Here is a 16,136-nt window from a genome sequence, read left to right as displayed (position 1 = left end):
TTTCTGCTGCTCCTTCCTCCTCAGAGGGAGGACTCCTCACACTCTTGCCCTGCTCCAGCGTGGGGTTCCTTGCACAGGAGACAGTTCTTCACAAACTTCTCCAACATGAGTCCTTCCCACGGGCTGCAGTTCTTCATGAACTGCTCCAGCGTGGGTCCCTTCCATGAGGTGCAGCCCTTCAGGAACAGACGGCTCCAGCGTGGGTCCCCCACGGGGTCACAAGTCCTGCCAGAAAACCTGCTCCAGTGTGGGCTCCTCTCTCCACTGGGCTGCAGGTCCTGCCAGGAGCCTGCTCCAGTGTGGGCTTCCCATGGAGTCACAGCCTCCTTCAGGTATCCCACTGCTCCAGCGTGGGGTCCTCCCCAGGCTGCAGGTGGAGATCTGCTCCACCGTGGACCTCCATGGGCTGCGGGGGCACAGCCTGCCTCACCATGGGCTTCACCATGGGCTGCAGGGGAATCCCTGCTCTGTCACCTGGAGCACCTCCTCCCCCTCCTTCTTCACTGACCTCGGTGTCTGCAGTTGTTTCTCTCCCATATTCTCACTCTTCTCTTTGACTGCAGTTGTACAAGTGTGGCTTTTTTTTTTTTCCCCCTTCTTAGATATGTTATCCCAGAGGCACTACCACTGTCGCTGATGGTCTCGGCCTTGACCAGCGGTGGGTCCATCTTGGAGCTGGCTGGGGTCAGCTCTATCAGACACAGGGGAAGCTTCTAGCAGCTTCTCACAGAAGCCACCCCTGTAGCCCTCCCGCTACCAAAACCTTTCCGTGCAAATCCAATGCAACTGCTCAGAGTGTAGGTAGTACATCTGGCATTTCATGTTATATGTAGGCTTGTTATATTGACTGCCAAACATTAGAACAGATACGTTTCTTGTAGTAACACTTTATTAGAATCCTTGTATTCTCAGGATCACAGGTACCTACCAGTGTGGAATGTGCTTCTGAGAATGTCTTTCAAGTAATTTTGACTTTGTGTATAAAAGAGATTCCTTATCAGAAAGTATCTGAACCTCTTTTACTACTGAGTGTAGGAAGAGTTTAATTCTCTATGGGAGAAGATGGAGATAAATACTACAGGTAATTAAACTCTGAGGCTATGTGCAAAGACTTTAAAGACCATACCGAAAATAGAGTTACTACTTAAGATTGTTGTACCTGACAGCTGAAGTGGAATTCATAAACCCTAGCTGAGTAGTGAAGTTCCCTTTATATGGAAGGAATATGATTTTTAGTAACCAGAGTATTAAATGAGATAAATAGGAGAACACTAAAGGAAGAAGCATATCTGAAATCTCATCTGTTTCCTACTTGTGTCTCACAAAAGCACATCTGTGAGGCCAGGAGTTGTAGTCCAAGACCATGGCCTGGATGTAGAGTCATAAATTGCTCAACCAGGCACCAAAACTTGATTTACCAAAATGATTTTGATTCTAATATTATTAGAAAGGTTAAGTTGATTTCACCTTTTATGTTGTAAGCAGTAGGATGACATAGGAAAGCAGAGTTTTAGGCCATTTAGTCTATCAAAAATTCAAATATTCATCACCAGGTGGGTCAAAACAGCGTCAAAACTTTTAGCAAAACTCCTTTTGCTAAAGCTCTGCAGAAAGGAATGAAAGAATCCCTAGGGTCAGAAAGGGAGAATAAGTAAAAGAGGCTGTGAAACACTGCAGTCTGGTAGGTGGGTAGCTTCTCTTTGAAATATGGAACAGGAGATTCTGCTTTTGGTGTAGCATAACAGTTTTCTTCCAGTGACTCTTAATTCAAAATGTAAATGCAATTCCCAGAACATGAATGTGAACAAAGGATTATTTTTGCTCTCCAACAGAGGTAGTGTCCTGTTCTCAGTTTTCTGGTTTTGCTCATAAATTACTTTTTTCCTTGCAATAGCAGAAGTTTAAAAAAAATTTATTTTCTCCTTCACAACAGCACAGTTTTACTAGGAGCAGTGGAGATTTCTGTGTCTTAATCATTTTTATGACTAACACATTAATTTGAGATGTGAGTTGCATCAACTCATACTTCTAGGCAGCACTGCCTTTATTTTTTTTTCCTTCAGAACAAACATGATTTTCTCCACTTTTTCTGGGACTTTTTTTGATTACAGTCTTATCTAAGCAATTCAGTATTAGAAAGAAAATGAGAGGTTTTTTTTTTCAAATTAGAGATGCTAGTGCTGTAAAAGTTGATATGCTGAATAGAAATATGTGGAAGCCTTAGATTTCAGGCACATTTTTTGACAAATTTATTGATGCTAGAACTCAAAATTTCATTCAGATTCAGTTGATTTCAGGTCTGCTTGTGGTGTAGTTTAAGGTCACCTCTACTAATGATATTCCATTCTCTAGGAGTAAAATTACGGTGATATATCATTGACATTAGAATACTTCTGTTGAAAACACAAAATGGCATTGGCTGTGAGGAAGCACTTTTGTCTAATTTTAATTTTTTGTAATTTCTGAATAATGATATTAAAAGATAATATTTTTATGTGAAGATGTCTAATGTATGTCTAATGTGGTTGTGTAAGAGGTTTATGGATATTCAGCAGCACAAAATAAATTGGAAAACTCTTTCTATCCTTTACTAAAGGTTATTTCCTAGTATGTCTTTGTGCTAGGTAAATTCCTCAGAAGAGAAATCCATCATGGATGGTTAATTTTGAAAACACTTTTGGCTCAGCTATTCCCTGAACTGCAAATCACTGGCGGTTGGGAGAAGAATCTGGAGAATATCACTGCATTCTTATTCTGTTCCTAAACTCCCTGCAGTGTTCACTGTTTGTCACTGTCAAAGGGGCAATGCTGTGTTTAATGTACCTTAGATAAGAATGACTGTACCAGGAGATCTCAGAACTAAACAACCAGGAATTCTGGTTTAATTTTTCACCATAAATGTACCATACTAAAGATTTGCAAGCAACTAAAACCTCTGAAATAGTCTGTCTCTCATAGTCATCACTATCCTGTTCTCTTAATACATATCATAACTCAGTCCACGTGCTGAGATTCTTCTATGGGAAGATCCCAGTGTTTTATATCTTTTGCAAATTCTTTAAATGCTCTGCATCCACTCCCAGATGCAATTCAAAGCCAGACATTGTGGCAAAATAGCTTCCAATCTTTTTTTTTTGTCTTGAGGATTTTGTTGTGTATGTGTAAGGTCATATGCAAAAATACATAACCTAATACATAAGGGCTTCAGCCACACTGCCCAAGATGCAGAAGGTGAAGGTGGGGACTGGGAGAAGGGAGAACTGCCTACTATAGGAATTGTACTTGCAAGGGGGTGAGAGAGGGAGAAAGCTACTGAAATGAGTCTTCCTTTATCTGAACCTCACAGTTATCACCTTGTAATTGCCACTGAAAGAGAAATTCAGAGATTTTATACAAACATCTTCCATGTGTTTTGTATAAATGAACAGAATGCAATTAGATTTTTCTGCTTGCAATTCCAGGGACTTTTGATATGAATGTAGACAGCACAAATTCCAAAGTTCTTTTTGTAAAAAAATCAGCTTTTTCCTCTCCTTTTGCACTGTCAACTTGTGTGATTTGGGAGAGGGGAGAAGCCAATAATCAAAATTAAAAATTATAGCAAAGGACTTCATATTAGCAGCTTCTTTGCTCTCTGCATTCTCCCAGTTTTTGCAGAATAGATTAGATAACAGGAAAGTTTAAGTTTTAAGTTAACTTTTTTTCAACAGCTTTAGAAAGAATGCAGGGCTTTTTGAAGGTAACATTTCTGTGAATTGGTTTCCACACAGTGGAATATACATTAGTGCAGGACATTAACCCTGAGATTGAAAACCCTGAAATTTCTGGAGATTTTATTATTCACAAACAAGAATTTAATTATCATTAGTTACTTCTATTACTATGTCTCTGATCACTAGCAATAGACTAGAACAACATTATGAAAAGGAATGGTTTCCCATTACCAGTTTGAGGTAACTATTTTTTCCTCCCAAAGCTGAGGTAAAACTCATGTCTTTGAGGAAATCAAAAAGCCAATTACCAAAGTATCAAGGTTTACCAGATAATCTCCAGTTTTGAATGCAAGGAAAAAACCTATTAGTTTTGCAACTAAAATAATCAAATGTGACCAGGAAATAAAAGTCTAGAGGAACAACTGCATGGCCCAGTGATGAGGGATGGAAGATTTTTATTTGGGTTATGATCTATGTAGAACGACTTTATCAACAGAACCTAAAACGTTATGTGAACAATATGCATTTATTGAAGAGTTCAAGAAAAGTGTAACTGAAACGCAGGTATATTGCGGGATAGGTTGAATACAGCTCCAAATAAGTCTTGCATATTTCAGTGATGAAGGCAGCACAAAAGCCTTTTATGAAATCTGCCTTGTACGAATTAGACATCTGATCATATCTCCATATGTGTCAATATTTTCCAGCTAATAATTAGATATGTCACACGCGGTCCATGTGGAAAATCTTGTTCCGTACTTAACTCATGAGATTGATAAAGTAGAATTGGAGATTAAAGAATTGAAACTGTCAAATTTTCCTCTGACTATGCAAACATTTGGTTCAGTGGACTCAGAAAAATTGTGAGAGAAAACTGTGCTCTATTCTTGGAGAAGCTCTTATTTCCCCTGCATAACGCTTATTCTGAAAAATATCTGAAGATATGCAATTCTTCAAGGACTACAAGAATTCAAATGTTACTGACTGTAAAACCTGTTCAAGATACATTTGAATTGTATTGGGAGAAAAGGTTTAGCTGTTTCCAGTCTGAACTAGTGCATTAGTCTTGCATGGCAAAATAAATTTGGAACTAATTAGAAGAGATTCAGTAAAACAGATTATTTTCATTGGGGGTTGGAATCCATCTGTAAGTTGTTAACACTGTTTTTTTAATTTTCTGGAAGGTTTTCCATACCAGATGAGGGTAAAATTATTTTTGCTTCACCTATAAATGAAAAAGACTGATAACTAGTGTCCTCCTTGCTGCAGTGGAATTGCTTGGTAGTTCTTAAAAGCAAATCAAAAGAAAGTGTACCTGCTAATCAGATTAATGAAAAATACCCATGCATAGTACAAATATTAGGAAATAATCTGTACATGCCAATATATTCTGATGGTTAATAATGATTTTTTGCTCGTCAAATATAGGAGTATTCATCATACGTGTCTGAGAAAACTCATCCACTGAAACAAATTTGTGAAGCTGATGCTGAAATATCTTCAGTCAACATAAATTGAATTAAATAATCATGAAAAAACATTATATGTCAGAAGTGCTCAGTACTCCACACATTTTGACTAGCTAATTGTATTTTAGTATAACAATGTATTTTTATGAGTGAACTTGAACATTTATCTTTAATAATAAGCTGACTGTTTATCTGTCAGCTCATTTCGTGAAGTTAAACCTGCACAACCTTTCTTTGAGTAATTCAGGTGTTGTGTTTGCCAACTCTTTAAATACTTGATATACTTCAGAGGTTTTTGGGTCTGCTTCTGCTTTCTTTCTCTGTTTACGGTAGGAGTCATTCCCAAGAATTGTATTCTCATACCAACATGTTTATAATTCCCATTTAAGTGAATGGGAGTTTTCTGTACAAATAGTAGATTTACATAACCTGTGAAGTTGTGAATAATCCCCTTGTTGTAAAAGAAGTAAACAAACCAGAAAGTCAGTTATTTCTATGAATAATTCACTGACACTTAGCTTTCAGCCAAGCTTGTATAAGTAATCCTTTTCTCTTTCCCACCTGCTGCTGAAAAGAGGTTCCAGGTAATGCTTTTATTTTGCTATCTAGTCCATATCTTACTGTCATCTCCCATTTTCCTTACAAAGCCATCTGTCATGTTGGGTGCTATACCATGCACCTGTCACTCTTCAGAATATTGCTGTATTACAAATTTTAAATTTATATGTATTCATAGTGGTTCTGTTCCATACAATAAGCTAAATATTCATTTATCTACCAATATAAAATTAACTATATGGATCATTAAACTTGCCTATGTTTTACAAATAGTATTTTTCAATAATATTTATTAAAATATAGATATTAGTACTCTTTCCAGTTCCCAGTGGACAGCTATCCACCTCAAAAGTGGATTGTTTTACATTTGATGGGACAGTCTCACCTGACATGTCAAGGTGTATGTTTTGCTAAATTTAAGTATTAGATTACCTATATCCACATTAGTGTGTACCAAATGTCACTACTCATAGGACATGTGAAAATAATTATGACTAATTGTTGTCAAGAAGCAGTATTTAAAAACTAGCAGGTTGCATTGTCTTCTAATGGAAATCAGACCCCTAAGTGACTCTGAAAATCTTACCAAGAGTAAATGGACAGAACTTCTTCATTTTAAAATTAATTCTCTACTTCAGGCTTGCTGGCACCTTTTTGAGAGGGCAGTGAAAGTCACTTCATGCTGAAGGCTAGTGCAAAATCAATTGCTAAGTTCTCTGCAAGTATGAGGTGCAGCTAGGGCAAACCTCACAGGAAGGGACTTTTGTACCAACAGCTGTAATTTGCTCTATGAAATCATGCCCAAAATAACACTTGGATCTTTAAGACAGAAATAAACGTTGTAGTTGACATTGTCGTAAGTTACCATGGAGCTCAAAAATTCATGGCAGTTCATATTAACCACAGAAGACTATTCCTTGTTCTGTTAGTAACTTTAGAAATTCAGTATCAATAATAGAACGAGGGAGTGAAATACAACAGCATAATACAAGATAACACGGGTAGCAGTGTCAGTAATACTGAAACTATGTCTCAAATGATAAAAAAGGGATTTCTTTGTTTCACAAACTACTTAAAAATGCTTGTATTCCATTTCTTGGTCTCATAACAAGAAATATTAAGATACATGTATACTGATTCTATATTCATGTTGAAAGTAAAATGCCAATATTAAGGTATTTATTTCCCCTATGATAGATGGCTGGAACTTTCCACATGTTCAAACTGACCCCATCCATATGTGCATTCACCCCAAAATGTTATTCATGCTCTCCTTCCCATCTTTTGCACGCAGTTTTTGAGCATGCAGCCAGTTACACACGCAGGTATATGACCACTGTGTGTTGTATATGCCATTAGTCACTTTCCAGCACTATTGAAAAATATCTGCATCTTTCACACCTTTAAAAAAAGCAGTTGGAAAATGTGTTCCGGTGTCCTTCAACATTCCTGCTTTTAAATGCAGAAGCTGTCATCTTGAAACTTAATTGGGAAAAAACCACATACGCGTTTGTAATTTGCATTCTAGTTCCACTGCTCTGAATCAATATAGTAAGTCTTTCCTAGATGGTTACTTGTATAAATTGTTCAGGTGACCTCTGAGATAATATAGCTGAGTATAAATTGTCAAGTTTTGTTGACTGGTGTACATTCACTTTATTCTTTTGTATGGTAATGTACAAATGTAAATGTATTCTCATGAGTGGCAAAGGATGGTTATCAACCTACATTTCTATCTGTACAGCCTTTAAGTATAGATGGTCTTTTCAAGTGATTGTATAATGTGAAATTGTTTTACCTCTTCTCACATTCTATCACAAGGGATTAGCAGACACCAAATATTATAAAATGCCATATTCTAGATCCAAGCAGCAGAGAACTCTTCACTTCCAGTAGTAACATAAACCTGTGCCAGAACCATGTCCTTTCAGTTTTTACTGCTTTCATGAAAATTCAGATATGCTCTCCTGCTCTGTTTAGTATTTATGCTTTTTTTTTTTCCTCTAACTCACTTTTTCCTCTGTCTTTCAGGGATATAAATGAAATAAGAGGGGGTGGAAAAAAAAATAATGAAAGAAATGAGGCTTGAGTGCTCTGTGGCAAATGTGAGAGTGACGAGTGGAAGAAGGGCTCTTTATGCTCTGTTTTATCAATTTCTGGAGTAACGGTAGTAAGACTGTTGCTGGATTGTCCATGACAAATCAGAATTTAAAAATCTAAAATATTTGGAAGCATTCTAGAGTGAGCAGGAGGTGGATTGGGCAGTTTTGCTCAATCTTCCCCTGCCCTCACCTGTAAAGCAGGACTGACCTCTAGGGATGGAGCCTACAGCCGTTGTGTGCTGCCTGCATGCTCAGCACCAGCATTGTTACTCACTTCTACTCCAGAGCTGTCTGGATAACCTATGGTCATCAAGTTTCCTACTGTTATTAAACTTGGTTTTGGTGGTTTGGCATGGTTGGTTGTTTTTTTTTTTTCCCAGGGAAAAACTTGTTAAACCTACTTTTCATTTTCTGTGTAATTACAGGGATTTCCTCTGCTGTTTTAGATGTATCTTTCTTATTTCCTTGAATCTCACCTGACCTAGGCAGTCCTCTCTCAGTCTCTGATTTTTACGTATCTTTGCAACAGCTGTCAAACAGCACTAGCCTCTGACAACTGATAAATGTACACTGTTCCTCCTAAATAATAGTGTTTCTGGGAATGCCTTTTTTCTTAGAAGCTCTAAATTGAGATGGGCATAAAGGTATTTTTTATGGATAGATTGTTAGGAATTGTCTTAAGAGAACTGGACTCAGTTCCCCACAGTTTGGACTTCTTGCTTCAGATCAGGTGCGGCTTTTGATGGTAATGCATAGTAGTCTGTGTTTGATCTGAAATCTTCATTTACCCTTGTGCTACTTTTAACAGATTTTTTTTTTTTAAGAGTGGCACTAGTTACTGATATGCTTCTTAGTCTGCTGTTCACAGTAATAGAGAAATTTATGCAAGATACTTGGATTTAGAATCTGTCATTTTTGTTCCGTGTGCTGGCTGCAATGTAATCTAAGGAAGCCACATTTAAAGATTCCTTGCTGTCTGAAAAGCATCAGAAGTTATGCCTCTTGCTCAGCTAGGAAGGCTCTCTGGAACTCTGAGGAGTGTATCTTTTTCTACTTTCCTTTCTTCAAGAAGGTTTGGATTTTTTTTCTGCTGGCAATCATATCTTGGGTGGTGATGCTTCACAGCTGAGTAAGGCGGCATTGTGATTGTCTTTTTAGTCCTTAATATGTCATTGACAGCTTGATTTATTTTCCTCCAGAAGCCTTTTTAAGTTCTACACGTGCCAGTAGAAGCAGCATGCACAACAAACAGCATGCCAGTCTCACATTTCTGCAGTACTCCCTACTGTACTTGCTGTTCGATTTTATAGCTCCTGCATGGGATGAGAGAAGAGGTAACATGACAGTGGAAAACTAGTGAACCTTGATACTCTTTATTATATGCTCCTCTTCCCTGCCACCCCCCCACCTTTCTGATTCTTGGGGAAACTAATGCTTAGGACCACCAGAATCACTGGTATACAATCTTCCAATTTTCAGCACTTCAGAGCTGTTCCTGACTTCCGTGTTTAAAAAGAGAAAGGTACATGTTGTGTTTGCTCAATTTAAAAAAGGATTTAAAGTTAACGTTATCTAAGTGGTTTTTAAGAAACCACTTTTGTATAAGTGTTTTTTAAGGAACTTCTTGCATTTATAAGTGTGCTTCTAGTTACCTAATAAATGAGTAGCAATTACGGAGGTATCAATGGAATTAAGGAATTTTAATTATAATTCAAAGTGTTAAACTGTAGGTAGGAAAAAAATGGTTGGCAGCTTTTGATATCATTAACCTGTTACATAAATCAGGTATTAGATATATTTCAATAACTACAGTTCTTAGCCATAAAATAACAGGATATGCATAATCACGGGTATGTGCAATTCATTTAACTTCTTAACCCTGTTCATTCTTCAAAGACTTTTGATTACACAGACAGAGAGCTGGTTATTATTTTGCCATTTAACTTCAGAGATTGTAAGCACTAGAATTTGTTCAGTTTTAAGAGTACTTAGATTCATATGCAAAAAAACTCAACCCACTCCAAAACCCAAACAGAGCTTTATTTCTTAATATTTTGGGAGGTCGGTGTGACCATTTCAGAAAGGTATCGGAAAATAAAAAATGGTTCTTTATTAGAGAAGAGGGAATCTTAATGTAAATTTACCTCAGATGTTTCATGAAGCTGTCTGATTTCCACCACCCCACCCCCACACCCCAGCGAATTTTAATTGGACCTGGGCTGTATTAGTTTCTCTCCTTCTCTGTCTCTTCATTTACTTGAATGAATAAGGGCGGGTTTTTATTCTCTGTGTCACTGAAGTGCTTTCAGAAAGCCCATTCCCCATACAGAATCTGTGCCTTTCAATTTTTGTTCATGCATTTCAGTAGTTTTACTTGGTTGGGTTTGATTCAATTTGAGTAGCACACAGTGATAAGAAGGTCTCTATGGCACTGGGAGATAGATACCTGCTACCTCTTGATCAGTGTATTTGTAACTGAAATTACTCATTTACTGTGAAGATGGGGAACAAATACGGTCAAAGATTTTTTGTAAAACTTCAGATGACCTCTCTCCATATATATTTAGTACGATAAACATTGTGACCTATTGGGAGTGTTTTCTGTTGATAATTTAGAAACTTCTAAATAAAAGTGTAGTTTCTTTATTTTTTAAAATAGAATTTTAATCATACTTAGCAATACTGTTGTTGTAATGACAGGCTAGATAAGAGGATGCTAGGAGTCAGTCAGTGGTGGTAGGAGGAAAGAGAAGAAAGGACCTGGAAAATAGCCGGGGAGGCTAGGTATTTCACATCAAGTATAAGACCTGGAAAGAACTGGTTGAGAGACAGTAGTGATTTAAGAGTGGTCATCAAGTTGGGTGTTGGGATTGCTGACAGAAAATAGATGTATTACTTGCTTCCTGTACTGGCCAACATGCCTCTATAGATGGTGAGGGCAGCCCAGACTATGCATGGTTTGCTTTTCCTCCTCTTTTCCAAAAGTTAGGAGGATACTTTTTTCACCTTTGCAGACTAAGGGACAGTCTGTGAGCTAGGTCCAGGCTATAACTGCAAAAGAAATTGAAATGTCTTGCTTTTCTGTCTCAAGGTGTATGTGAATTCCTTCTAACTGGAGACCTCAGAGAGGAAAAAAATCTGTAACTGAGGACCTTTGGGAATGAGTTCTGGGGGTACATTCCTACCAGACATATTTCAAGCAGGATTGAAAGAGTATATTTAAATGTGGCTATCTTTTAATATTTGTCTTTTGAGCATGGAGAACTTAGTGCATGTCCACATTGGACTACTTTTCTGATCTGCATTGCTATATATGGTAGATGTCCTCTAGATTTTGCCTTTACTGCCTGTTTATTAGAAGTCTGTTATCCAAGAGTAAGAATTTTGGAGTAGGAAAAAGCAACTGTTAGACTACCATTCTTTGTGAAGTTACAAAAGTCTTTCTCTGTACTTCAATTAGTGTTCTCTGTTTTAATTTGCACTTATTTATGAGTGAATTTAAAATATGAACCTTAGTTATTTTCCTTCATGGCTTGAATTTGCTTTTTAACTTCAAATATTATTTTATACTTTGATAAGAATTTGTTTAATACAGTCCATATTCCCTCCCTGTGAAAAGACTCATTGTGTTATCTATCCAGTGTAAACCATCATTATTTCTTTTTAGATCTGTATTTGGATTTTCTGTCATAAAGATTTTACGTTTCATAAAATCTAGATTTGTGAAGCTGAATTAAATATTTTGGTTACCTTCCTCTGGCCCTATCTAACACAATAGTGAATTTTAATAAACTTGATCATGTTTGGGTGATCCAGGCATCCGACAGACTTCTCTACCAGACAGAAATTTTTCATCATCTGTTTTTCTTTTATACTTTTTTTTCCCCAATGGTACTTTACAGTCTTTTAAGTATAGAGGAAGTAATTGAAGCATCTCGGAGCACAGTTTATAGTTGCTGTATAATTTGCATTATAATATGTACAAATCTTTTGATTGGTGGCATGACATCAATCTATAAATCGTACTAAAATTGGGCAAGGAAAACGGAGCAATAAAGCTCAGAAAATGGTACTTTATTTTCAAAACTAAAAAAATAATTTTTGAATGTAGTTCAAAATATACAGTGTACAAACAAATCATAGTCTAGAAAACAGTGATTATTTTGCATCAGACTCATTCAAGAGCAGAGAAGGAATTAAAAATACTTCATACTAAAAAGGGAATATGAAAGGGAACTGAGCTGTTGCTTTATGTGTGATATTAGTTTGTCACACTGCCTACTGGATTAAATCATCTAGATTTCATTGAATCTATATGTAGAATTTATTTTGAAATTAATTGTTCGTCTTAAGGGTCAAACTTACAGGTTTCTTTTCATGGCCACATATGCTGTATATATAGAATCAATAACCAGTGCTCCTGAAAATTGCTAGAAATAGTTTCATAATTTTATTAAATAAAACTTACTGGATTGTATGGTTCTTCGTATATGAACAGTTGAACATAATTTGAAAGATATGTTACAGATATTTATCAAACTCTTAATTAAATCTGGGCTATTCAGAACAGTGGAACCTAAGTTATGGCTGATATTCATGCATTTGCATGGTGATGGTTTACTTCCAACTGAGTGTTGATCAGTAACTCGTTTCTGTTGATGTAAGAGTGAATGGGCAGGTGTACCTGGTGTTCTTTACAAACTATGGCAAAAATAGGAAAAGTTAGGGCCTACTGAAGGCATGTGGGAACAGGAATGATTATCTCTAGTATTTAGATCAGGTAAGATTTTAAAGTTTATCCAATAAAAAATGCTACAGAGAAGATGGAAATGCCTTAAGAACACAGGATGAAAAAGCTAAGAATATTACATCAGTGTCATTTATTGTAAAACAAGCTTTTGCATTAACTTCATGGATTGTTGAAGAATTGTCGGAAAACCTAACGTGTTAAAGGTAGGGTTTTTTTTGACAGAGGTGTTTCTTTTAAAGATGAATACAAATAGCAGTTAAACAAGATACAGCTATAAGTTTTCCATATGCAGTAGCAGGTTGGAAGGTACTGTGTTAGTATGGAATGGGTGACGGACAGCCTTCTCTTATTCACAGTTCTTTATTTCAGACCCCCAGTTAGTAGGGCATTGCCACAGCCGGAGAAACTTCAGACGAATAATGTTGGGAAGAAAAAGAGACCTATAGAGGTAAGAACAACATTGATACCCTCTTCCTCTCCTTTTAGGATTTTCTTTTCCAGAAATTGACACATTTGTGGACACACTAAATAATTGTTTCATTTTAAATTTATCAAAGCTGGAAATATTGAATAGTGAGTAAATAGCAAAAGAAGGGAGATTTTTTTTTTTAAATCCAGAAAAGCCCAATGCTACTTTTTTTTTGCAAGCGAAACAGAGCACAACTTAATTCCTAGTAACAACAAAACCTTTTAAATGCCGTGTGTAGAAAACAATATATTCTGTTTTAATAACTGGATTATTAATGGGTGTATTATCACTAATAAAACTAAGCATCTTTTACTGCAAAATTTTTAAAAATTTATTTTAAAACTTTGTTTAAAATTCATCACTGTTAGCAGTTTTAAACATAAAATAATTTTTTAAAATCTATTAATGTTGCCTTTAGCTCGGATACCTATTTTTTTTTTCATTACATGGCCAATGCAAATAAATACACTCACGTTTGATTAATCTGAAGTAGAAATTTCATCTAACCTTGAAAAATGCAGTTTTTCATATCAACTGAAATATTTTCTATGATATGAAACAAAATGTTTGGTGTAGCATAATAAATGACTTTTTGCCATCAGTGTTTTAGAAGTTTTAGGCTTTAATTCAGCTTTCTTATTTGTCAGCTGGAATTAAATTGTGGACCAATGTTTGTCATTCTTTGTTTCTTAGTATCAGCTGCATCAAAAGAGCTATGTTCTTCTTGTCTCACTGTTGTTTATTTATTTATATACATTTATTTATTTATATGCATGTGTATGAGTATCTCATTCTGTGTATATGTACCTGTGTGTATACACGTATAAATATTCTACGGCACACACCAAACCGAGATGATAGGATGACATGACTGTGTACAAGAATGAGCAGTAATAAAAGCTGACAGGGAAGGCAGAATCTCAGCTTCTGTTGGTTTGAGACATTGTTAAACTCCTTTTCCTTTACTGCATAAGGACATTGAAGATTGTAAAGTTCGTAATTGCTTTAAGGTTTTGAGTATCTAATAGATGTAAATATCTTGTTTTAGGACCTAATTTTGGAGCTGGTGTTTGGGTACCGAGGCAAGGACTGTAGAAACAATGTGCACTATTTGAATGATGGTGCTGATGTAATATATCATACTGCGTCTATTGGGATCTTGTATAATGTGGCAACAGGTAGGAGAAAATCCACTTGAGGAAAAATGTTTCTTCACACACATGGAATTACAGTTTATGAAGTAACTGGTATGCTCTAAATCTTATAAAAGTATGTGGGAAAATTATTATTATTTGTTGCTGAAAATTCAGTCTGTATAGATGATTCATAATAGCTGGCATAAGCAAACTAAATACATTGAAACGTTTCTGGTAACTGAATTTGGAAGGAGGTAAAGATTTGATTATTTTGGCATTAGATTTCTGAAATTTGTTTGTTAAAACGATCACAGAAACTAAAACAGCTGAACAGTGGGGTCATTGTAGTTTAATGTTTTTTCTAAGACTAAGTTTATTTTTTCTTTGGTTTACTTTTGAGTGCTCTGTATCACATACATTCATTCCCAATAACCAATTCAGTTTAGATAACTCAGACCTTTTAAAGGGCAACACACGCCATTTGTTTCTGGTATATCTAAGCAACTTGATGGAGAAAACTTGAGGGACTAGTTCCAAGTTATTGAGTACTATGTGTTAAAATCAGGATAAAAAATTAGGAGTTTGTTTCCTGCTTTTAAGCTCCAAACGGCAACATCACCATAATGTGTTTTCTAACAAATATTATAAAATTTTCAAACATTAACCATGTCTATGTGTGTATAAATATTTTAATTAAAGTTGGACTTTTTTTTTAGGCTCTCAGTCTTTTTACCAGGAACACAATGATGATATCTTGTGCCTCACCGTAAATCAACACCCCAAGTTTACCAACATAGTGGCAACTGGCCAAGTAGGTATGTTTGTATTTTTGTAAAAAGAAATTGACATAAAAGCATGCAATTAGGGCCTTGTGAGTTCATGATAAATCACAAAAATACTTGATTATGCTATCTCCGTTTGTATGAGTGTTACTCAGTTACCTGTCCTCTTTATATGTTTCTTTGGGTGTAATTTAATAAAGTTGAACAAAAAATATTGAGGCATTAAAGAAGATTAAGCTCATCTTTTGTTTGGAGTGTTATCAAAAATATTTTTTTAAGAAATGTTAAGCCCCATGAAATTAGTCTGGTTTTATTTAATTATCAGCTTGTTCTAGGCCTTCCAAAGAGCCATAGCCCTTCCAAAGACGCTTAATTGAACTATCCTTCATTTCTATATGGACTAAACCTAGAATTCTTAAAATAGATGTCACTTTACGTAGGTTTTATCCCATCAGGCAGATTTATAATACCTACGTGGTGTTTTGGTAATACATAGTTGTAATATTCTAGGCAGAACCAAAACCTTAATGGTGTTTCTCTACAGATAAACCTAGATTTAGGGGGAAAATATGTATGTGTCATAGCAACATTAAAACTGATCTATGAACTAACCACATTAAAAAAAAGAAAAAGAAAAAAAGCCCACTGTGCATCTACATAGCTGCACTAATACTGGTGTTTCTAGATTTTGCAGAATAGTGTAATTTTTGTAGTCCTACAACTCAATTTCTGTTTTCATACCTTCAGTTGTTTCTCAGCGGATTCAAAACCACATTGTTTTTCTTAGAGCATAGAATACAAAAGAACCCCTTAGTTTTAGCCAGAATAGCTTTTTTTTTTTTCCTGTAGCTTTGTATTAGATGTTTCATCTAAAGATGGTCAGTCTGTCAGTTACCTGCTTCCATCTTTTGGCTTTTTAGGTGCATGTCTTACTCAGTTTGACTTATTGATAGTAGTAACTACTTAACTTAAAAATCTTTATTTCTTGGTGAGTTTCTTGCCTCACATTGATTTAAAGAAATCATTAATGGAAATTATCTATCAGCCAATGGAAAAAGTTATCAGCTGATTTTTGCCTATGGTTTGATTGCAAAGAACATTTGCAGGAATTACAGACCTTTTATTGTCTTTAGGAATTTGCTTTTTCAGTGTATTTC

General features: G+C 35.8%; 1 protein-coding gene across 2 annotated transcripts in view; it reads left to right on the top strand.

Annotated features, from left to right (window-relative positions):
* The window catches only part of EML5 (EMAP like 5), a 123,542-nt gene that overhangs the window by 81,412 nt on the left and 25,994 nt on the right, over positions 1 to 16,136 (top strand). For both annotated transcript variants that reach the window (XM_074868562.1, XM_074868561.1), the window contains 3 exons: positions 12,962 to 13,040; positions 14,110 to 14,239; positions 14,914 to 15,012. In XM_074868562.1, coding sequence (XP_074724663.1) covers positions 12,962 to 13,040; positions 14,110 to 14,239; positions 14,914 to 15,012 — 308 coding nt within the window. The remainder of the gene's footprint in view (positions 1 to 12,961; positions 13,041 to 14,109; positions 14,240 to 14,913; positions 15,013 to 16,136) is intronic.

Source organism: Strix uralensis, chromosome 4, assembly GCF_047716275.1.
Source record: "Strix uralensis isolate ZFMK-TIS-50842 chromosome 4, bStrUra1, whole genome shotgun sequence".
Classification (NCBI taxonomy): Eukaryota; Metazoa; Chordata; class Aves; order Strigiformes; family Strigidae; genus Strix; species Strix uralensis.
The sequence above is the reverse complement of the archived record's forward strand: the minus strand, read 5'-3'. Positions and strand labels throughout refer to the sequence as shown.